The sequence below is a fragment of the Xyrauchen texanus genome, chromosome 47 (assembly GCF_025860055.1).
Source record: "Xyrauchen texanus isolate HMW12.3.18 chromosome 47, RBS_HiC_50CHRs, whole genome shotgun sequence".
NCBI classification, from domain to species: domain Eukaryota; kingdom Metazoa; phylum Chordata; class Actinopteri; order Cypriniformes; family Catostomidae; genus Xyrauchen; species Xyrauchen texanus.
Genome location: NC_068322.1, coordinates 23,135,461 through 23,161,192, shown reverse-complemented (window position 1 = coordinate 23,161,192; position 25,732 = coordinate 23,135,461). Strand labels below are relative to the sequence as shown.

The window sequence follows — 25,732 nt, the reverse complement described above, 5'->3', positions numbered from 1 at the left end:
AAATGTGTCTAGACTTTGTTTTATAGTGACTTCCACATCTACTTAAGCCCATATCTTATTTCATATATGGGATGTATTTGTTGTATGTATTTTATTAATTATAAATCTTAAACTCAATACTCTGTAATTTTTGTTTTAAATTTATAAGCCTAACCAGGGACAGGGGTTGCAAATTAGTCATGGCTAGAAACATGTATGCGTGGCATCTACTTTGTAGGCCTATTCTTTATAAAGCAATGTTCTATGCATTTGTCCCTGTCAAATAAACATTAAAATAAATACAAAATAAATAAAGAGGTGATGCCCTGAACAGACGCCGGTTTATTTGATCTTGACCGTCGACTGTGAGTGACATCTCTTCCCAAGACAAACACGCCCCATAGAATAATCCCACCCTTGACCCTGATTGACAGGTTTCCGTGTAAGGCATCAATGGAAATACTAAGGAAATTAGTATTCCATTTGAGTTTTGGCTGGCTACATACGTGACGCTGAGAAAGTGAAAAAGCAGACGTGGTAATTGAAATTGCTATTTAGATATGACAGGGCCAAAACTCGTAAGATATGGGAAACACAGTTGCAAACGGACTTTGCTTTTCCATTTGAAATTTGGCAGTCACTGTGCGTTCGCTTAAACGAAAGTGCAAACGGTAATGCGCGATTTGCAATTGCGTTTGGATTATGTCACATTTTATGCGTCCACAAATTGAAAATGCAATTGCAAATACAATTTGCAATTCCTTTTGAATAATGTCCGGAAAATCATTCCATATACGAGTATGCTTAAGTTGTTTTAAAGCTGAATATATTGTGTATATGAATAAGTATTGTAAGAATTATACATTAGATATATAATATTTATAATACATAAATAATTATGTTACTATATATAGAATTGTAAACAATAAGCTTCATTTCACTAAATTTTACATTTACGTAACTGCTGCTAATAGTTAATAGTTCATTGACCCATTGTGCGGTGCGAGCTGGAAATCACCTGTCACCAGCCTGTCTCTGTACTATCTGAAAAGTCATAAATATGACATTAGTTACCATGAGATTAGTGAAAACAATGAACATGAGGTAACATAAAAAGGCAACAGAAACCCTAGCCTGAAATAAATTAAGGCAAATAACGGTAAGCGAACAGTAATCCTCAAATATTAGCTGATTTGATCTTTAAAAAAACAACATCGCTGTAACAACATACTCATGCTACATACATATGTCGGTGTGTTACAGAAATATATAAAATAAATGCATTTATTGACTACTAATTACCAGAAATCGCAGTTCTGTCACTCTACTCTAACAGTTTGAAATGCCCGCCAAAGCACTTCCTGGAACTATCTGAAGTCTACGTGAATCACGTGACGATCAAGCATTTAGAACTTCCGTTGTCGCAACTCGCTCTCTATATGGCTCTGGGCAGAACAAGACAAATATACGTTACGTTCTTGTGTTCAAAACACTTGATGGAGCGCAAATACGATCTAAGGGATCTCAAGATGTGTTTAAAGATTGAGTATTAAACTATATTTAACTTGACACAGTGACCTAAACATTTTATGTTTATGATGCAACACACCCGAGACACTACACAAGCATGTCTGATGCTGGATTGTGCACAATTTGGAAATTACCCATAAATATTTAATCACAAATAAAATCAAAGAAATATCCTTCAAACTTATTTATAACCCCACTAATTATTTACTTGTAGAGAGATTTAATTGTGATGTCGATATATTCTGTACATTCTGTGGTCTGCAGGAGGAAACATTTTTTCATTTATTTTGGGGTTGTCCCTACTCGACTTGTTTTTGGTCTGATTTCTGCAAGATTGTTAGAGATCATATTATTCCCCAGCTTTCAACTTGTTGTTGTTGTTGTTTGTTTTAATATACCTCTTGGCTTTAGATGTAAAAGTTTTGCAAGCATTTATATAAAAAATGTCTGATGTAGGTGTAAATTGACGGTCCTTAAACAAGCCCTCATAATAAATCTCCAACTGATTGACAAATTCACTTGTGAAATGGATTGGTGTGAACTGTGTGCCAATGATTGACTTATGATCAATAATATGGTAGTAAACAATACATTGTATTCTAAAGCCACTTTTTGTATTGTCTTATCAGTGATTTACTCTTCTGCCACAAGAATGCATTATAATTATCTGAATATTTTTTATATATAAATCAGTTTTTTTTTTTATATTTAAAGATAAATATGTATAATTATATATTGATATAAATATGTATAATCATTATATATTGAATTATTGTTAAATGAGGGGCTTTCTCAGCAAATATTTGTATATGTGATTAAATGCGATTAATTAATCGGGACCCCATGTAATTAATTTGATTAAAAATGTTAATCGATTGACAGCCCTAATATATATATATATATATATATATATATATATATATATATATATATATATAAAGATAGATAGCCAAATAGATGGATGGATAGATAGACACAAAAAACACATTGGTTGTATTGTTTTATTCACAGGCTGATTTTTGTCAAATTTTCTGATTGTTTACATACTTGAAAGACAGTTAAGTCTCATCCAAATATAACTGAAGTATAATTTATTTTTAAACCTAATTGTCAGCACAGGTAATCATTTCATAGGTAATAATGAAATATCAAAAATTATTTACATTTCTGGGATTATCAGAGATTTGAACACATTTTGGCTGATAACTATGTGATCTAAATAAGCACTTCCTGTTTAGGAGTCTAAAATTAAAGTAGCCATCCTGGTAGCCATTACTTTTTAAAAAAGACTGAAGTTTTAAAATAATGTTAGTTCTGTCCAGAATTTTGTAGTTGTTTTATTTACATAAAATGAAAACGTACTGTGCCAAAGTAGGGTTTTGAAATTGCTCAACGAAGTACTTGACAGAATGGTACTAAATTTAAAACAAAAACTACAAATGTAGCTCTACAGGTATACCATTAAAATGAAATACGTTGAAATTTTCAAAACTGCATTTTCTCCTAAAATAAACACACGAAGTTAAACATACCACAGCCTTTTGACAAACTTCACAGTATGTCAGTCTAAAAAAAAGACACATTTGTGCAATACATTTGTTCATATAAAACAAATGAACATAATGGAGCTGAGGAATAATACATAACAAGATGAGTAACATGTTTCTTGTTTAGTCATGTGACCCAGAGTTTATGTCACACATTCTCAGTTCATTTTTCATAGCACACTGAGACTATGGCTGCAACCAAAAACATAGGCAGCTGACTTGCTGCCTAATAAGTCAATAACTGACAATGTATCTGAATGAATGGAACTCAATGGAAACTGGTCTCAGAACAGTTTGAAAAGAACCTTATTGTCATCCTTCCTCCGCATACAGCCTCGGAAGGCAGAATATTTCACTTTTTGGATGCAGCCTATTTCTTTGTGGACACAGCAAAACCACCTGCTGTGCGCTCAGTGTGTGTATCCAGCATATTGTATTTGTTAAGAGGACCAGAAACCTGCTGTCTTAAACCCAGAGCCCTGCAGCTGACTCAGACAATGACCTATCTCTTTCTCTTAATCTAACAATCTCTCTCTCTGTCTGTCTCACTCTGTCCTTTAAAGCCTGATTGAGTAAAACATTATTCATGTGCCCATGATGATCTTTTTAAAAACAAAATTATATATGTATATAAAAAAATTGCTGGATCTCTATTGGTTTTACCACCGTTTACCAAGTTTTTGCATTTGGGTAAGTTGTTAAGGGTAAACATTTATTCTAAAAAATAAAGTAAAAACAAAAACATATATTTAAAAAATAACTATCTGGGAAATCTAATGCAAGAAAGGAGAAATCCATCACTTTTGAGTTACTGTAAGCCAACATAAACATGGAAACACTGCATTATGTTTAGATTCTTGGACAATAGTGTCGATAAAGTGCTGAAAAGGTAAAGCCAATTAATTATGGTGAAAAAATCTAAATAATAATAATAATAAAAGAAAAGTAAATAAAGTGCAAAAAGAAAAGTTAAAAAGGCAAAATGAAAACAAAACTAAAAACCAAAACAAACAAACACAAACAAAAAAGGAAAACAAAACAAAGTAACAAAAAAACTAAAAGAAAACAAAACAGAAAAGCAAAAAAGAGGTAAAACAAAAAAAGCATAACAAACACAAAACAAAAAGTAAAAAAAAAAAAAAAAAAAATTTAAAAAAGAAAAACTAATTTAAACAAAACAACTCTAAATCGTTTTTACAATCAAAATTAAACTCAGTAAAGTTCAGTATAGAAAAAAATAATTAGAATGTCATTCCTACAAACCACATTTTTTAAATCGAGGATACATTGTTAAAAGTACCAAAGCATGTGCGTTTCTGAACATCTAGCATTTCAAGATTTCTCTCCCCCTCATCAATGTGTTCTGTCGTCTTTAAGACCGAATCTTCACCCAAGATCTTACACAGTTCGTTTAGTCGGTGTTGCATCTTAGGGATGCCGGCAAGCTGCGACTCTAAACGCTGTTTCTCCTCCGTCAGCGAGAGCCGCGTGGCCGTATCCAGCTGCTCAAACCGCCAGCCGCCCTCCCCATCAAACTGCAGCAGGTGCGTGTGGTACTTCCTATAGACAGAAGCGAACCGAGGATATGATGTTACATGCGCAAAATAAAAATAAATACTCATTTACAGGGTTCCTACACCTTTTGAAGAATTCATTTCTATAACATTTCTAGTTGGTTCTGATTATTTTATTTATCATATATATAATAAAACAATTTTAATTACAAGATCACAAAGTCTCGAAAGAAATATTGTTTCTTCAAGAATGTAAGGATTTTGAAAGTTTTATATTTCTCACCACAGAGAGGGTCTATGGGTGATGGACAGCAGGGAGATCCCAGCATCCTTTGCAGCCTGGAATATTTTACCCTCTACATCAATGCTGACAGCACTGGTGCACTCATCCAGCAGGGCATATTTGGGCCTAAACAGAGGTATACATTACTATTTTTAAAGTTCCAACATGAAAGTAACCATAAATATGCAAGTTTAGATGTGACACACAAGATGTCATACTTGTGGTAAAACATGCGTGCCATGCCCATACGCTGCTTCTCTCCTCCTGAAAGAACATCTTTCCAATCACACTCAGCATCCCAGCCTGCGAACAGCCACAGACACAGAAATCTGATATATGGCGATATATGTAAAGCACATCAAAATTATAATATGTATGTTTTTCACTGAATAAAAAAGTCACAGTAAATACAGTAAATGCAACAAATATAGCAAAACACAACAGAAATGGCTGTTTTCGTATATGTAACATATACAATATAATTTCCCCAAAAATTGAAATATGTACATACTGTATATGCTCAAATATATGAACAAAAATGTCATATATATACAGTAGATTTACACAACTTGGACAATGACGTACTGTAGTATTGAGCTACAGTAGAAAATGAATGCGGATATCATCAGATGAGTCTTTGAAGTTGATTTTGAACTGAACTTCCAAAAACACATTTGTTCCATCAATAATAAAATCGAATGATTACTGTATATTCAAAAATAATGTGTGTCTAAAACAATGTGGCAAACATGTTTGCATATGAGCATTTAACAAATACAACACATTTAAGGAAACTTACTACTGATAATAGTGATTGACTGAGATTAAATTGAGGAGTGTTGGGCACATGCTAGGCATGAATTACGTGTATGTACCTCCTTCCCTGGTGACAATGTGGTTTAAATTGACAATGTCCAGAATGACCTCCAGGACTTTGTCTCTGTAACCCCTCTCATGCATGTCGTCCAGAGAGTCGGGATAGATGACCTGGTCTCGTAACGTACCGATAGACATGTACGGCCTAAAGATATAGTCACAAATACAGAACAAAAGATAATACAAGGGGAAAACATTGGAAAATAATTTTATGGATAGAGTGTTGTGGAAGTCAAATTCTGCAATGGAATAAAATACACAAAAAAAGTTTAGTTCATTTATTTTATATCTCATAATTGTGAATTTCTAACTCTTATAAGTTCATTGCGAGATATTAAGTCACAAGTGTGAGATAGTCAATATACTGTAACAAAAAGTGACAGTAGCAAGATATAACATCACAATTGTGCAAAATAAAGTAGCAGCTGTGAATTTATATCACGCAATTGTGACTTTGGGCTCCATTTTCATTAAAGCAATAGGCTCAGCACAATGACTGTATGCTACATCTTATCTAATCTTCATAAGAGTGCTTGTGACAGCGCAAAATGTAAGTGGGTGTGGGTGGGAGTTTTTGCGTTATCTGTGGGTGTACACAACACATTTCACATAGCGAGATTTGTAATTATTTTGCGTTTTGGCTGATGAGACCGGCAAAACCCATCTGCTGTGTATTAAACACCTTTGATACATCCCACTGCCTCTGCAGAATACATGGCTTAGTGGCACTTCATTGAACCTAAATGCTTTATCTTAACATGTAAAGATTTACCATTTTACAAATTAAATTACAAATGCATGGTGGCAGTAACTTCGCAAATTTTGCACTTTTGATTAGATCATGTCCCTGAGTCGTGCGATCAAACCAGTGTGTGTGTAATCTGCATTTGCGTTGTTGTTTACCAGGAGACTGGGGCTGAAGCGGTTGTAATATAAATAGAGACTGGTGGATTTAGATAAAATGGGAAAAGATGCAAAATGTACAGCTGTAACTGAAACCCCCTTGCAGCTGTGGTAATTCATTTTTGAAAATTAATTCCAGGATAATATAACACAAAGCATTATAATATAAACGTATGGTCAATGTTTAAAAAAATTATCATGTAAAAAAAGTTAAATAAGGCGGAAACGCGTAACCACAGTCTGTGAAAAAGGTCTAATGAAATAGTTGCTCAGAAGTCTTTTTAATGTTACAATATCTTTATTTTTGTGTTACCAACAATCAAATAATGGAATAAAAGTTTAAAGCCATTGCCGTTTGAACTGGCTGTTTTAATGCGGTGAAGATTATTATTTTTTATAAAAAAAAGTTACGTAAAAAAAAAAAAAACTATATACAGTGCATCCGGAAAGTATTCACAGCTCTTCACTTTTTCCACATTTTGTTATGTTACAGCCTTATTCCAAAATGAATTAAATTCATTATTTTCCTCAAAATTCTACAAACAACACCCCATAATGACAATGTGAAGTAGTTTGTTTGAAATCGGTAAAAAAAAACAAAAAACAAAAAAAAACATGTACATAAGTATTCACAGCCTTTGCTCAATACTTTGTTGAAGCACCTTTGGCACCAATTACAGCCTCAAGTCTTTTTGTGTATGAAGCTACAAGCTTGGCACACCTATTTTTGGGCAGTTTCTCCCATTCTTCTTTGCAGGACCTCTCAAGCTCCATCAGGTTGGATGGGGAGCGTCGGTGCACAGCCATTTTCAGATCTCTCCAGAGATGTTCAATCGGGTTCAAGTCTGGGCTCTGGCTGGACCACTCAAGAACATTCACAGAGTTGTCCCGTAGCCACTCCTTTGTTATCTTGGCTGTGTTCTTAGGGTCGTTGTCCTGTTGGAATATGAACCTTCACCCCAGTCTGAGGTCCAGAGTGCTCTGGAGCAGGTTTTCATCAAGTATGTTTCTGTACATTGCTGCATTCATCTTTCCCTCAATCCTGACTAGTCTCCCAGTTCCTGCCGCTGAAAAACATCCCCAAAGCATGATGCTGCCACCACCATGCTTCACTGTAGGGATGGTATTGGCCAGGTGATGAGCGGTGCCTGGTGTCCTCCAAAAATGACGCTTGCCATTCAGGCCAAAGAGTTCAATCTTTGTTTCATCAGACCAGAGTATTTTGTTTCTCATGGTCTGAGAGTCCTTCAGGTGCCTTTTGGCAAACTCTAGGTGGGCTGTCATGTGCCTTTTACTGATGAGTGGATTCTGTCTGGCCACTCTACCATACAGGCCTTATTGGTGGAGTGCTGAAGAGATGGTTGTTCTTCTAGAAGGTTCTCCTCTTTCCACAGAGAAACGCTAGAGCTCTGTCAGAGTGACCATCGGGTTCTTGGTCACCTCCCTGACTAAGGCCCTTCTCCCCCGATCACTCAGTTTGGCCAGGCGGACAGCTCTAGGAAGAGTCCTGGTGGTTCCAAACTGTTTCCATTTACAGATGATGGAGCCACTGTGCTCATTGGGATCTTAAATGCTGCAGACATTTTTCTCTACCCTTCCCCAGATCTGTGCGTCGATACAATCCTGTCTTGGAGGTCTACAGACAATTCCTTGGACTTCATGGCTTGGTTTGTGCTCTGACATACACCGTTAACTGTGGGACCTTATATAGACAGGTGTGTGCCTTTCCAAATCATGTCCAATCAACTGAATTTACCACAGGTGGACTCCAATCAAGTTGTAGAAACATCAAGGATGATCAGTGGAAACAGGATACACATGAGCTCTATTTTGAGTGTCATGGCAAAGGATGTGAATACTTATGTACATGTGATTATATAAATGTTTAATTTGTATAAATTTGCAAAGATTTCAAACAAACTTCTTTCACGTTGTCATTATGGGGTGTTGTTTTTATAATTTTGAGGAAAATAATGAATTTAATCCATTTTGGAATAAGGCTGTAACATAAAAAAATGTGGAAAAAGTGAAGAGCTGTGAATACTTTCCGGATGCACTGTATTAGATAACACGTTAGTCCATTTTAGCCTTCTCCCAATTAACACGCTATCATGCGGTATCATGATACTTTAGCTGGTATAGTATTGAAAGATATGATTATGGTATCGTGACAACACTACTTTCTATAGGTCATGGATTATTTTTTAATTATTATTGTGTTTATATTTACAATTGTATGTATGATATAATTTGTATTGATATTTCTCCACCTGTTGCCGTGGAGTGATTTTTAAGTCACTGCAAAAATCACTTCAAATCCAAAATGAAGTTTTAAATTTTAGAAGATTTGGGGAGGTGGTTATATAATTTTTTAACCTTTTTTTTTCACGTTTCATATTAATATTAATAACATTTTTAAAGCAAAATCAACCAGTAGAAGTGAAGTGTGTGCAAATAAAAAATAAATAAAAACATTCCTCGATTCACAATATAACCTGGAAGGCCAATACAATCACTATTAATACTAGCCATGATTTGTGAGTCAGAAGAACATTTAGATTAATAATACTTACATTCTCTGTAATTTAATGGAGCCTATATCCAAGTCCTTACGAGAACCACATTTTCCATGAGCATAAAAGTAATGTGGTTAAATATACCAGACATTTAATAATGACGCAAAAAAGAAGTTAAGTCCATATTTCTATTCTTCTATTTTATTGCATACAGCCCATTTATACAACCACATTTTTATAAATGTGCTATCGTTTCTATCGCTGGTGTTTGACAGGGAATGGACTATATAATATGACACAGATGATGCAATAACCGGAGAAGAATCTCAGGATTAAATTGCACTTGACCTAGCCCATTAGTGCTTTCCGCACACAATTTCACCAAACACATTGCGCCGAGATTTAGCTCATGCTTTCAAGTATATACTAAAACTTCATGGCCTCGCCCACTGACTCTGCGCATATGACATATCGCATATTAAAGTAGAGCCCTTTATATATTACAATGACATCTTTATTTTTCACAATTTCGACATTATACTATGAGATATAATCTCACAATTGTAAGATAAAAAGATGCAATTACGAGAAATAAAGTCTCCCAATTGTTAGTAAAATGAATTGACAATTGCTATAAAACCTGTCACATATCTACTTTGCATATCACTGTACTGCACCCATTGAGAACAACTACTAACCTTACTATTAACCTCTAGTGGAAGGATGCCAATTTGCTTAAAAATATTTTAATACAAATTTGTGTCCTTAACATTTTTATTATGGAGTGACCACTTTTAAAAAGAAATAAATATGTTGAACATATAACAGTATACAGTATAACTCCGCATCATGCCTAACAATGTTCTGTAGCTGTCTACACGATATAGCCCAACCTTATTGCTTAATTCTACACAGGAAGTGTCTAGAAGCTGATGTCACTGAGAGCCACAGAGACAACTCTCCATTTCTCTTCCCTCTGCCCCTGTATAAAATATTAAAAGTCTTTCTGGGCTCTAGCTGTGCTTGCACCTGAAGGAATCAGTAAATATTTCATTATTGAGGACTCTGGTTTCTGCCCCTCAGCAATTCATAGAGCTTTAGTTATGCTGTTTGTCTCTCTGGTTACAGCTCTACTGCAGATCCTGAGAGAACAACATCTGCTAGATGGAGCGGAGATGGAGGAGAGACAGTAGAGGTGTGTATTTGTGACCCAGTGTGTATGTACCTCTGTGGGATATAGAACATGTGTTCAGGAGAGGGTTTATGAAGCAGCCCGCTGTACACAGGCCACAGGCCACTCAGGATCCTGAACAGAGAACTCTTCCCACATCCATTTGGTCCTGTGATCAGCAAGTGCATCCCCTCCTCCACCTGCACACAATATCACCACAATTACAAAGTACAAAAAAAATCAGAATTTTTAGGAAGAAGATATAAGTGCTAAATCTGTTAATAATATAAAACACGCTTTATGTGGCATGATGGAAGCCCACAGGGCACAGCATCATGAGCATAGCAGCGTGCATAAACCGCCGCCGGTGTCCTCTCTTCTCTAGCTTCTCCAAGACTTTCTGCCCTGTCGCTATACTAACGCAGCAGCCAGATTGCTGACTAGAACCAAGAAATATGATCATATAAGCCCCATTTGATCGTCATTACATTGGCTACCAGTTAAATTTAATTTTAATTTAAAAATGATGTTACATACAAAGCTTTGAATGGTCTAGCTCCACAGTACTTAAGTGACCTATTTACTATATTAAATTGTTAGATATATCAGCTCTTGCAGCAATGCAGGTCTTTGGCATTTAGAAACTGCTAGTTTAGGACCTGTTAGGAGTCTGTTTCTCAAACTAGAGACTGTGATTTACTTGTCTTTCTGTTGTGCATCTGGGCCACCCACTTCCTCTCTATCCTCGTTAGAGATTCTTTTTTCAAAACAGTAATGCATGGAATAGCCTTCATCTCTCTAAAACAATAGACTTTAGGAGAAAATGGAATTTCAGGAGAAATGTGTTTATTTTGCCTATTTTTAAAAACAGAATTTGACTTGCAAGTGTAAATTGTAAGAACTCAATACCTCAGCAAATGGGGAAAAACTCCACTGTATTGTGATTTCCACATGGTAGCACAACCATAGTTTAAAAATGGAAGCCTATATATTTTTTAATTTTCATAAAGTAACTTGTAACGTAATTACTTAAATTAAACTAATTATTTACTCTCACTTGAGTCGTAATATTTCTCAGTACTTCCACTTGTACTCAAGTGAATTATTTCTTCAGTAGCAGTCCTTAATCAGTACTCATTCCACCACTGGTCATTAGTGGGGAGTGGTGGTGGCGTAGTGGCTAAAGCACAGGGCTGTTATTCAGAAGGTCACAGGTTCTAACCTCACGGCCACCACCATTGTGTCCTTGAGCAAGGCGCTTAACTCCAGGTTAACCTCATGCCATCTCAGATGTGTATGACTTTCTTCAGCAGAACACAAACAAAAATTTATAGAAGAATATTTCAGCTCTGTAGGTTCTCACAATGCAAGTGAATGGGCTCAAAATGTACATAAACACAGCATTAAGGTAATCCATAAGACTAACAGTTCAATATTTAAGTCCTTTTGTTTTTGGTGATTCTGTTTCTCATCCACATCTATTATTTCACTTCAGAAGATATCGATTTAACCACTAGAGTTGTATGGATTACCTTTATGCTCCCTTTATGTGGATTTTGGAGCTTCAAAATATTTAATCACCATTCTCTTGCATTGTATTACAGAGCTGAGATATTCTTCTAAAATCTTAATTTGTGTTCTGCAGAAGAAAGAAAGTCATTCACATATGGGATGGCATGAGGGTGAGTAAATGATGAGATCATTTTTATTTTTGGGTGAACTATCCCTTTAAGGTGCAATCACACCAGTATCAGAAATGTACTTCTACACTGTAAAACTACATGTTGTTTTGAAAAATTCTCCAAAGATTTGCATTTGCTGCTACTGAGGTTGCGGTATGGGTAGGTTTAGGAATAGGGGTAGGGTTTGGGTTAGGAGTTAGAGTTTGGGGGTACAGTTGAAGTCAGAATTTTACATACACTTAGTCATTAAAACTCGTTTTTTAACCACTCGACAGATTTAATATTGGTTTACAGACAAATAGTTTCACTACAATTCCAGAAAATTAAGTCAAGCCTTTATGCAATTAGCCAATTTCTGGGCCATTTGTGTCAATATTGATAGAAATCTGACCAAACCCTCTAAAACCACTAAGAATATGGGAATCACTTTAGATCCATCTTGTACTTGTGAAGCCCACATCAGAACCTTCCCTAAAACTGCTTTCTTCCATCTATTCTTCCACATTGCATGACTTCGACCCACTCTCAATTTGAAGGATGCAGAATCACTAGTTCATGCTTTCATAACATCATGTCTCGACTACTGTAACTGCCTCTTTATTACTGCTGATTACAATACATCCAAACTCTGCAGCTAGAGTTCTCACTAACACCAAGCATTCAGCACACATTACTCCCATCTTGTTTAGTCTTCACTGGCTGCTTGTCTCATGCCGTATTAAGTTTAAAAATGTTCTCCTGACAAACAAAGTTCTCAATAATCTGTTATATATGTGATATGCTGCATCCATATACACCAGCACGCACTCTTCGTTCTTCTGATTTCAAATTGTTGTCTATACCCACATTTCATCTATTCATTTTTGGTGGGATATCCTTCAGTGTAATTGCACTTAAACTGTGGAAATCTCTACCTCAGAGCCTTTGTGACATCTCCTCTATTTCTATCTTTAAATCTCAGCTTAAAACACATCTTTTTTAAGCGCATTATGTATCTATTATTGATTGATGTTTTTTTCCCCTTTGCAATTCAGATTGTAACTTCTGTTAAAATGTATATTAATGTACTTTGTCCGGTTAAATGTATATGGAGTGTAAAGTGTACTTGAGCTTGTGGAAAAGCGCTATATAATCAATCAATCCCAGAACAACAGCAAAGGACCTTGTGAAGAAGCTGGAGGAAACAGGTAGACAAGTATCTATATCCACAGTAAAAGGAGTCCTATATCAACATAACCATAAGGCTGCTCAGCAAGGAAGAAGCCACTGCTTCAAAACTGCCATAAAAAAGCCAGACAGTTTGCAAGTACACATGGGGACAAAGATTTAACTTTTTGAAGAAATGTACTCTGGTCTGACAAAACAAAAATGTAACTGTTTGGCCATAATGAACATCGTTCTGTTTGGAGGAAAAAAGGGTGAGGCTTGCCGAAGAACACCATCCCAACCGTGAAGCATGGGGGTGGCAGCATCATGTTGTGGGGGTACTTTGATGCAGGAGGGACTGGTGTACTTCACAAAATCAATGGCATCACGAGGAAGGAAATTATGTGGAAATATTGAAGCAACATCTCAAGAAATCTTGTGGAAGGCTCTCAGAAGGTTTGACCCAAGTTAAACAATTTAAAGGCAATGCTAACAAATAGTAACAAATTGTATGCAAACTTCTGATTTATTTCAGCTTTTATTTCTTTTATTTACGATTATTCTGACAATTCACTTTCTTTAAATAAAGTAGTGATCCTAACTGACCAAAGACAGGGAATGTTTTCTATGATTAAATGTCAGGAATTGTAAAAAACTGAGTTTAAATGTATTTGGCTAAGGTGTATGCAAACTTCTAACTTCAACTGTAGGCAGGCGATTGGTCGATGTTGTGATTGGCCACTGCAGCTGCTGTAAACAATCATGGGACTGGTTGCTGCTGTAATTAATCATGCTATGGCTCTGTAGTCCTTCGTGCGTTCAGTGAAAGATTGGCAGTTTGACATGAATAAACACCTACACCAACTATAATATACTTATATTTAATACATTTGTATACTTATATTGGGTTGGCAATGCTTTTTCTTAGGGTGGCTACTGCCAACCTATGCCACCCATAGCACCCTATGCCAGATCTGCCCCTGGAGCTGACAGGACGTGAAGGAAAGGGACAGTTTTGGAAATGAGAAGCCATAGACGAGAGAGTCACTGCACTGTTTCTTTGCTGGTTCTGCGCTATATTTGATTGATATTAATGTTTTTTTTTCTTTCAAAAACTGAGAGTAAAGAACATAATAGATATTCAAATAGACATCATAAAGCAAGTTTGTGCATTACTAATAGCCAAACATTGAGCACATTTTACAACATTTTAAAGTATTTAAAGAGACAAATACAGTTAGAAAATCTGTTTTGCACCATACACTGCAACAGGAAGGATACCTTCCCCCTGGTTTGGATATGCGATTATTAGAGCTTGTTGTCCGTAGCCCTTCTGAAACGAACCGCGTCTGTCAAACACACAGGCGGTGGTATGCACGCATCCACCTAAGCTTGTGCTGCTTGTATAGGCTACTTCACCAACACCCACAACTCAACCTCCCCATGACTAGTACATGACTAGTTTTCAGGTATGTATGGGTTCCCTCTTCATTTAGCTCCCTTGGTCATTTCATCATCCGACTGGGTTGGGGCAAAGTCCCCCTAGTCCCCCCCTTAGACCCGACCATGCCGTGATGTAATCCCACCCATAATGTGTATGACAAGTTAAACAATAAATTATTAAAGTTCAAAATAAATTATTATTTTGGTATATCTCACCTTGAAGTTGAGGCTGGACACGACCACATCCCCATTAGGAGTGATTATAGGCACATTTTCACACACTATACCTTTATCCACATCAATCACTTTGCCTGTAGAAGGAACATATGCAATAAGATTTTCAGACAGAGTTCTCATATATAGAATTAAACTATTTCAGTATACATATACACATTTGGCAGTATAAATGCCCACATGAATTATGAAAGTGAATTATGGTCCTACTGGCAATCACTTTAAGCTGTTATGTTGCTGTCCAGTTAAATGTTGTCCTCACATTTGGATATCTTAACCAAATGTTTGTTTAAAATATTTTAATGTCAACTTTAATGTGCTCTTGGTAGACTTAAGCAACAACTGTATCACACCGTGCATACTAACTAAACTGGGTAACTATGAACACTCATTCAGGGCTTGACTGGACTATCAAGGGTGTACACAGTGGCAGAGTCAGCCTGTATTCTTGAGACCTTTGATCTCCAAAGAACCGTCAATGTGCATCTCAGGTGGGTTCCCGTTTATCTCCCCTGCGGTGACAGATGAACGTTTGTATATTCCCCTCTGAACTTCGGCAAACACCAAGAACATGTTGTGCACACGAGCTGTGTAGCCCGCCAACTCAGTGATCTATAGAACACAGAGCAAACATACAGTATGCGATTGGACATTGTAGGCACATGCCATGAATATGGAACATTTTGGTCTCACATGAAAATGACAGCAATACATTGTACAGGTAATTTTATTGAAAACTATTCAGATACATATAAACATATACCAGCAAGACCAACCCGACTGCATCATTTACAGAGTTACCGGTTGCTGCAAAGCTCTTGTGGCGTGCTTTGTTGGCCATGATTCTTTTATTGGTGCTTTAGGGGTTGTTATTCACCACATATGTAGTTATTAAACACATTTGTTTTACGATATAGAAATAACATGGATTAATGGCTTCAACAGGAGCTTATACAGTTGAAGTTAGAGGTTTACATACACCTGAGCCTAATACATTTAAACTCAGTTCCCTATCTGTCACTCACTCAACGTTGTGTCGATGTAGTGACACTACGGGGTCGCCCTTGGGTGTCCCAAACACATCTGACCTTGGAGAAAAGGCCAATTGGAATTGGCGAGTGGAATTTGCATGCCACTCCCCCGGACACATGGGTATAAAAGGAGATAGCTCGCAGCCACTCATTTAGATTTTTTCTTCGGAGCCAAGCGGTTGTTTTCTGCCAGCTGAATCTCTCTGCCGTTCCATTCATCTCTAGAAGCTGTTGGATTTACGGTGCATTACATCGGTTTCTCCCCCTCATGCACATGAGGAGCTCAAGGTTGTACAAGGCAACTTTTACTGCCCAGACCCGATCTCTGAGCTCCAACGCTCTCACTACCCTTGATGGTGGGGCTGCCAGGGGGTACTCAGCGATTCCCCAGGTGCATAAAGTGGTTGCAGTGCACTTGTGCCCGCAAAGCGCAGACACCTGGCAGAACCGTCCAAGACTCCTGTACAGAGTCTGTAAGATTACGTCATCACTGGTGCCCCCCGTCTTACGGCCCGCAACCAAGAACCCAAGGCTTCTAGGCGTCCCAGAGACGGGCGACCCAGGGACATGGAGACCCGCTGCAGGCCTGGAGCTGGTAAGAAGACCACTCCGTCCCCTGTGGAGGGCCGGGAGGAGAATCATTTATCACATTTGTCAACTTTGCCTCAACTTTGGAGGTATGCTTGGGGTCATTGTCCATTTGGAAGACCCATTTGTCTTTAACTTCCTGGCTGATGTCTTGAGATGTTGCTCCAGCCAAGGACAGGGAGTCTTTTTATATTTTCTTGTCAATATTGCTGTTGGATTAACATTAAAAATGTATCAGACACACAGCACTTACAGCTATTCGGCTGTATATACACATAGCACTGATTGGATATTTTCAGGTATAAGATTATAGTCCTGTCTGCTTACACTCACAGATATTGGCATTTATATTAATAGTGCATCAATAGCAGATTTTGTCTTATATAATATTCAGTTTGACCTCCTCAGGTGAACAGATCAGCATGATCACGAGGGAAGTCGGCATGTTGTTTCAGAGAGTTCCAGTACCCTAGGATCAGTCACATTTTGCTGACTTGCCGACAAGCTGTATCTCCTATCAGACATTTTTGCATTGGTTGCAGTGTGTTTACCTTCCCCTGAGGCACAATTGGAAGCATGTTGTGTCAGCAGCAAGGGAGACTTGGGTTTGGATCCTGCTTTGAATCCAGGAAGTAATTGGGTTTACATAGTCAGTGACTAGCATGATTTGAAAATTGCATTTTTCCCTCTAACAGTCAATTTTTGCTCAACTGATGGTTTTGGGGTTTGGGTCAGAGGCTTCAGTTTATAAAATATGTACTCCTCTTCACTGTATTTCAGACAGTACTACTAAAAACAACTTGCTTCACAACTCACTTTTGGCTCCCCTTTGTGGACATTTCACCTGGAATATGGAGTTCACACATGCGATACAAGGGGCAGTGTTTCAAATTTCGGAAAGCACCTTATCTAGAGGAAAGTCAATCTACTGTTTCCGATTTCACTGTGAGATCAGTCTGGACGAATAGCATTTTCCAAAGGATAAGTGACTCCTTTTACTGACAATGCTTTAAAAAATTAAATACAAATATATATATATATATACATATATATATATATATATATATATATACATATGTATATATATATATATATATACTGTATATATATATACTGTATATATATTTAAGAGTTTCATACAAAATTTCATACCCTATTCCTGTTAAGTGCCTTTAAATGCGAATGAGTGACATGTAGACCTTTAAAAGTTAGTGTGACCCAACAACAGGGTCATAAGATAACATTGCTAAATGGCAATGTTTGTTTTGGAGACTTATGTAAACAGGTGACCTAATATTTCTGCATCCTGAAATCAGAACCCTTTATAGAAAATGCTAATCGGCCTATGCTTGACCCATTGTTTGAAGTTTATATCAGTATTTCTACAGAATGGGCCAAAACACTTAATCCAAAGCACGAGTTAGGAAGTGTTTAGCAAGTGTTAATCTTTGTTTAGGCAGACACACTACATCCCAAGAGTCTCTGTGAAAGACATGCCCTGCATCCGAAACCGCGTACTGTCACAGTATGTACTGTATTCAGGGTTGGGGAGTAACGGAATACATGTAACAGGATTACGTATTTAAAATACAAAATATAAGTAAATGTATTCTACTACAGTTACAATTTAAATAATTGGTAATTAGAATACAGTTACATTCAAAAAGTATTTTGATTACTGTAGAGATTACTTTGCATTTTATTGTCATTTGTTTCATTTAATATTTAGTCCTTTCAGATGGAAAACATTTAGACATATAAATGATGTGATCCAAACTGCATTTGAACAGCGGTGAAACACTTTCTTATGATGTGTTACATTCATACGAGCAGACAGAGAAGTAAGTTTGAAGTAAGTTTGGAGCAGAAGAAATAGAAATCAACCTTGTGTAAATTGTTAGCTTTATGCTAAGCTAAAATGCTATTTCTAGCCATTTCACATGCACATGTTACCAGACACGATCATAATATTTAATCAAGAAAATTCACGTTGGATCATAATTTCTTTTTTCTAGTAAGATCTTTGATATTAGGGCAAAAATCATATTCTTGATAATAATTTTTGTATTGTTTTCCTTTAAAAATATCTAAAAATCCTTTAAAAAAGATCAATTTGATTGATCTTGTTTTAGAAATAATATTGCATAATATATTTATGTTTTTCAGAGAATGTATTTTTAACATGTGTATTTTGTGTTACTGAGTTTTTATAGTCAAAACAAGTGAAAAAAATCTACCAGTGCTGAAGAAGTAATCCAAAGTATTTAAAATACATTACTAGCCATGAGTAATCTAACGGAATATGTTACAAATTACATTTTACAGCATGTATTCTGTAATCTGTAGTGGAATACATTTCAGAAATAACCCTCTCAACCCTGACTGTAAAACAGTACTCTTTATGTATGAGAAAGACAGTATGAATAGAATTTGGACATACTAACATCCGGAAACATATTCTGGTCACGGGACCATACGTACATGATGTGACAACAACTGTGAAAATAATCAACTCAAGTTCAGTTAAACAAGCGCCATTTAAGCATAATGAGCAACGTTCTATGTGTATAAATCACCTACTGTTGAAAACAGCCTTCTGCCCCGCCGTTCTCTGAACGTGACGTCTCCTCAGCACCCAATGCATTGTCGGATTCCCAACAGATGTAGTAGGTCATACGGGAATTTGCTGCTCACTGTCTAATAAATACTATGATTTGGACATACTACTCCATTGGCATACTGTTTTTGGCATACTATATATTAGGAAAGTATGGATATTCGGATGTAGGGATGGTGTTTTCCTCTGGGAAAACAGTGTAGTCAACAGGAAAGATTAATCCTTATATAGTCATAATAATCACTACGGTATACCAATGAGAATACCTTGCGAAGTGACCTTTCAAGAGGTTGGTGGTTGCATATATGCTAGGTTTTACTGCTAAGCACTACTCATGTCTTCAGAAAATATTAACATCTTAGTTAAGCTTTAATACCTATGTGGCACTTGTTGTAATGATAAAATGTGTTATTTTAAAGCAATTGTTTGAAATGACATGTAGTTGTTCTTCATAATGGTTAGCGTTCTGGTGGACACGTGTACTGTAGCATCTGGGATGTGGGACTGACTGATGCCTGCTGTTCAACAGATGGTGGATTAAGTTGCCCTGCAGGCTTAGTCAAAAGAAAGCAAGTCGGATACCAACACCCATCATTAGCCGATGCAAAGATTCCCAGCTTTCACTGCTCTGTGACATCATATCTTGTTACTAATGTGTGCTTACAATGTGACCAATATTGCAAGATCTAGGCCTAAGTGTGACTGATGCATGTTTTTGAGACAAAATAGGTGAATCTCAAAAAAACATCACAAACAACTTCCAAGTCACTCCTTTGTACTTCAAAATGTCCTGAGAAATATGAGGGAAATATGCTTAATTGTCATAATGCAATTAAATAATAATAAAAAAACAAGCAAAATGGGGCTATAAACAACATGTTCTTGGGTGATCATGTCAACAACAATCATACATGGGTGTTTCTTCAACTTTGGGCAATTTTTATGTTCCAGATGTCAGCTTTTTCTTTTTGTTATATTAACAATAAAACTGGTAAAGAAACTTTTTACCAGGCCTACATCAATCATTTTTGGGTACTTTTCAAATGCCTTTTATGTATAGATGTTAAAAAAAATACATATTATGATACAACTATTACCATCTAAACAAAGAGTAAAAATAAACAAACCATTTCAATATATTCTTTTAAAAAATTATTTCAACTTTTACTCGAAAATTATGATTGTCCCTTGGCTCTGGTGTCATTTCCACCACACCAAATAATTTAGCTCCAAATAAACTTTTTTCAAAAGTTAGTGTACTTGTTAACAGAGTCGACAAAAGTGTCTGTGAAGAGCATGCTTGTGATAAATGCGATGTTTGAAGAAAACTAAAAAATTTCAGGGTGAAAATTACTTGTAAGCAGAATATTTTTATTGGGCATTACTTCCAAACAAGCTGTAATTTCGCCCAAATTATGCAAAAAAGATAAAATATTTAATTGGGTGTATTTAGGATACATAAAGTGTTAGCTATGAAATTAGCCTTACCAAGAGAAAGGATCTTCCATTTTTCTCTCAAAAACATTCAAAATGTAATATCATTCAGAGTCATTTTCATTAAACACAATACAGAATTTCAGACGTGCTGTAAATGACACCGTGGAGGGAATTTTCCAAAAAATTACAAAAATTATATACACTGTTGGACAACAGACAAATTAAATAAACTAGTAAGATTGTGAAAAATCTTTTAACCAAGCTTTACTTTTTAAAAGCACACAAAACTAAAGTATCTCTACAATGAATGATGATCCTAATAAAAATGTCTATTGCTATTTCTTTTATATTACATGGCGCACTGGAATACTCAATTCTGATTTGTCAATGGCGCCATCTAGTGGTCTGATATCTCTGCGTAACAACCGCACATCTGGGGATTGAGACGTATCGGACCGGTCATCCGGGTATTGCAAATCATCTTTACTGCTACTTTGATCACTGTGCGATCTCTACAAGAAAGCTAATAAAACAGCCTTATAAAAGTAGCCTTATATTATATATTATACTTACATTAAAAGTAGGCTGGATAATGAGGAGTGAGAGAATAATTTACACAAAATAAACAACAACGGAACTCTGACATAAACCAGTGATGGATTTCAGCTATTTATTTCTTCATATAATTACATAATATCAACACAAATATATATTTTATGACCATTTATGTATTTATTTTCTTAGTAGCGATGTAATAAGCGGAATAATGTACAATCAGCCGGTTGTTATTGCAAAATAAACCCCTTTAGGTTTGATTCAAGTTCTGATCACCCTGTTGGGGGTTATTTTCCGATAACAACTGGCTGACTGTACAGTATCCCTTACAAAAGCAAATCAATGTAGGGGAATATAAAGTGTTTTTTACCTCTTTATAAGAAGACATTATCCTTTCAATGGCATCCGCTCCTGAGGCCAGTAGATTGCGAGCAGTTGTGAAGGCCTCAGTTCTTTCACTCACCAACACTTGAGTCTGACCGTCTGCAAGTTCTTTAAGAGACAAAATAGGATCTTTAAGCAAAAACTACATGCTTATTAGGCTTATTCAATATATATTTTCATATAAAAAAAAGTCTCAACTCTGCTGTGCAGCTTTTGAAAGGTTTGAGGTAAACTGGTGTTGTTTTCTCTCACAAAGGTTGATCATGTAAATGCGCTGAATTCAACACTCATATCACAAACTACAATCAATCACACATAAACTACATCAGCAAATCAAAACACTGAGACATCACAGAAACTCGCTTATAGAACTACATAAACTGAACATTCATCATACCATTGTCTGCATAGCCAGTGGCGGTTATGATTGGCACGGCGACCATGACCAACCCACTTCCACTCCAGACGTATTTCATGAGGAACTGCTCGATCATGATGTACCACAGGCGTTTGGAAAGAATGAGGTTCATCTGCTCTGCCAGGACGCTATAACACTTTTGTAGCTGCCGCATCTCGACCTGCCATGAGAAAAATTATGATATATGATAATTGCCAGAAGATGCTGACCGTTTAAAGACTTTAAAATAGCAAATGGGTAGTTCTTAAGGGAAAATGAAATAGGCCTAGAATAAACGGTATGGAAAATGCTAATGAAAACAAGAGTGATTTGTAAATTCTATTCACCTTGTGTTTTATTGAAAGGACTACAACAATGTTTTCGCTTGTTTTAGATTGCGAATTTAATTATTTAAAAAATATATACTCATTTCAAATAAGATGATTGCAACATGCTCAAAAAAAGTTGGGATAGTTGAGTGTTTACCAGTGTGTAACATCACCATTTCTTCTAAGAACACTTATTAAGCATTTGGGCACTGAAGACACAAGATTGTTAAGTTTAGCAAGTGGAATTTTCCCCATTCATCCATTATGCAGGTATTCAGCTGTGCAAACATGCGGGGTCTTCGTTGCCGTATTTTGCGCTTCACCATGCACCACACATTCCCAATAGACCTTTTTCACACTCCAGGTTTTGGAACGCAGAAGTAAACGATTGCAGGGTAAACTTCGACAGTGGTGAATGGGAGTAAATGGGAGATCACAGTAAATATTATTTTCATTTACATTGTTTGCTCCAAGAGCAAAAGAAAAAATCCACTATTATGTTTGAATGACTTTCCAGAAGAAAAAACCCCAGATTGGTAGACTAAGACAGTCAGATGGGAGAAGACCCCCATCGCAGCTGTGGTAATTCACTTTTTTAAACGAATTCCAGGGTAATAAAGCATAAGGTTATAAATTTACACTCAATATTTTAAAGAGATATGCTGCTAAATAAAGTGGAAATGCATGATCACAGTCTGTGAAAAAGGACTGCAGGGGGTTCAGTCTAGTGGTTTGTCGTTTTCCTTGAATGATCTTCAATCCCTCAGATGTCACTGCCTTAAAATCCTTAATGGAATTCATGACATGGGCTGGGGAATACTTTGGAAAACCTTTTTCGGTCAACACCATTTGCCGCTGCATCCATTCCACAGATGCACGTTAAGGCTTTACTATGCAAAGGAGAAGCCATATGTCAACACTGTCCAGAAACGCCACCAAATTATCCTGGCTCTTTCTCATCTGAGATGGAAAGTAGAACAGTAGAATCATGTTTTGTGGTCTAACGACGAGTCCGTATTTCAAATAGCTTTTGGAAAAAACAGCCGTCAAGTTCTCCGGGGCAAAAAGGAAAAGGACCAACCAAGATGTTATCAGCATCAGGTCCAAAAGCCAGAGTCCTTCTTGGTATGGGGGTGTGTCAGTGCCCATGGCATGGGTAACTTGCACATCTGTAAGGGCATCATTGTAGCCAGAGCTAGACTGGCAAACCGGGCAGTTTCCTGATGGGCCGACACACTTTGGGGCTGATCGGGGCGGACTGGCCAACGGGTGAACTGAGTGGGCCGGTGGGTTGGCCGCGAAAGGTGCCGAATGGGCCGCGATAAGCAAAAATGAGCCGCCGCGTTATGCAGAACAGAGCACAAAACGGTGCGGCGAAATGCAGAAAAGGACAGCAAAACCCCCCCTTCCACAATTTTTGGGCCAGTTGCCATGTAAAATCCTGGGCCGATTTCTCTTCCCAGTCCAGCCCTGATTAAAGCAGGACATTTTGGAGCAACACATGCCCATATAATTGTGCAGATGAAGACCTACATAATGGATGAATGGGGGAAATTCAGCTTTTTGTACTTGACAAATTTGTTTCTTCAGTGCCCAAATACTTAATAAGTGATATTAGTAGAACTTGTGACATTACACAGTGGTAAACACTCGACTGTCCCAACTTTTTTGGAGAGTGTAGCAAACCTGATTTGTAAAAAAAAATTTTTTTAAATAAATAAATGTGTGTTAGTGCTTTCAATATTGCACAGGGTGCATAGAATTTCATAGAAAATCACTCCTTTTTGTTTTTATTATCATTTTCCATACTGTCCACATTTTCCATTTGCTATATTTGTATGTAATGTATACATTCACTAATGCATGTACAGAAAATGATCCTATCTCCTTGTCTTTTATATTTATTAATGTATGCATTACACATGGTGTCCCCCATAGAAGCAATCTCGTCATCTCTGACTGTATAATACACATGCCCCTAAAGGACCGGCCTTTGTTCTTCACCTTTTATAATATCTGAATGTATATTTCAAGTACACAAATGCATTTCCTCACGTTATGTCCCCTATAGAAGGCGATCTCCTCTGCATTGGCAATAATTCGAGAGTGCACATAGCGCAGGTATCCCTTTCTGTGCGCCTCCTCCGCCACCAGCTTCCCGAACTTCGGCGAACATGCGCGCAGAACCTTCGCCGTGGCGAACACCACCAGACCCGCCAGCACGGTCGGTCCGGTCGCGTTCGCACCCCGAGATCTCGCAGTCTGTATCAAAGTATAGGAAGTGAGAATCACGTCCAGAATGGGTTTGGTGAGGTTTGAGTATAGATGCGCAATAGACTGCGAGAACATCATGACATCTTCTGTTAGCGACTGGTCCGGGTTCGCCAGTCTCCCGTCCATATTGCTGACTTTATAATATGTCTGATCGGTGAAATATGTTTTATACGCATGATCGACCAGGCGCGTGCGGAAGGCCAGCGCGAGCTTACACTCCAGATAACGGATCGCGCTGTTCACGAATGTGGCCGGGATGGCGATCAGGATCCATTTCATGAGTTTGAGCATGAAGCTCCGCGGCTGCTTCTCTACGATCGTTTTCACGATTTTGCCATCCAAACCGGCCACATAAATAGACAGAAACGTCCTTGAAACCAAAGCGATTGAATGTAAACATAGTAAACCCAGCTCTTTAGTTACGAACCTCGGGAATACGATTTTAACCAGTTCAAGAACCTGCTTGAAGAATTCCGCATTGACGCCGGCCGATTTATTAAGACTAGAAATAGTCTCCGGTGCGGATTTATGAGTAGATATCAATCCGTTCTCATGTCCTAATGCGTTTGTGTCGTTCTTGGCTGCCTTCCGTTGATTTATTTGTTTGCAGATGATGGGGTAAAGCGTCTTCGCCCCGTATGCTGCCACCGCCAGGAACGCTGCTCGTTTCGCCGCAGTGCTCTGATTCCATCTCACTTTAGAAGCCGCGTGGAGGATGTTGCTCATTTTTTTGCCCTGGTTTTGCAAAAACAAGAGATCTTCAGTCTTCTTTTCGCGTTGTATCCATAATATTACGCCTTAAATAAAGAATATGCGCAGATAATTTCTTGGCACTGAACGGTTGAAACTGCACCGCTAGGTAGAGGATGCTTCCGTCATTTAGATTTCTTCACTGTACACGCCCCCACTAGATGCTGATTGGTTGGCGCACTTGACGTATTTAAATATAACGGAATGGTCTGATTGAGCGGTCAAAAAAAAAGTATAACTCAACTGTCAATGAAAGTTTACAAGTGCCTTATTGTTGTTTCATTTAGTTTTTTTGCTTTTTATTTATTTAGTTTTTACGATCATCCATGATTTCTATCTATCTGTCTATCTGTCTATCTATCTATCTATCTATCTATCTATCTATCTATCTATCTATCTATCTATCTATCTATCTGTCTATCTGTCTTTCTGTCTGTCTGTCTGTCGCCACGAGCCTGCAATCATGCACGTTTCTCAGTGATTTAATAAAACATATTTACATTTTCCACAAAATATCCCTTTTTTTTTTTTTTTTTAATGTACTGG

General features: G+C 37.1%; 1 protein-coding gene across 1 annotated transcript; it reads right to left on the bottom strand.

Annotated features, from left to right (window-relative positions):
• Window positions 1-4,219: 4,219 nt before the first annotated feature.
• On the bottom strand, window positions 4,220-25,282 carry LOC127638670 (ATP-binding cassette sub-family D member 2). Its single transcript, XM_052120290.1, has 10 exons — window positions 24,218-25,282; window positions 21,834-22,014; window positions 21,423-21,544; window positions 15,280-15,436; window positions 14,807-14,901; window positions 10,374-10,519; window positions 5,729-5,874; window positions 5,072-5,156; window positions 4,854-4,979; window positions 4,220-4,616 (listed from the first exon to the last, which is right to left on the bottom strand). The coding sequence occupies exons 1-10, from the start codon at window positions 25,160-25,162 to the stop codon at window positions 4,328-4,330; spliced, it is 2,292 nt and encodes a 763-aa protein (XP_051976250.1). The 5' UTR covers window positions 25,163-25,282; the 3' UTR covers window positions 4,220-4,327.
• Between the last annotated feature and the right edge of the window lie 450 nt (window positions 25,283-25,732).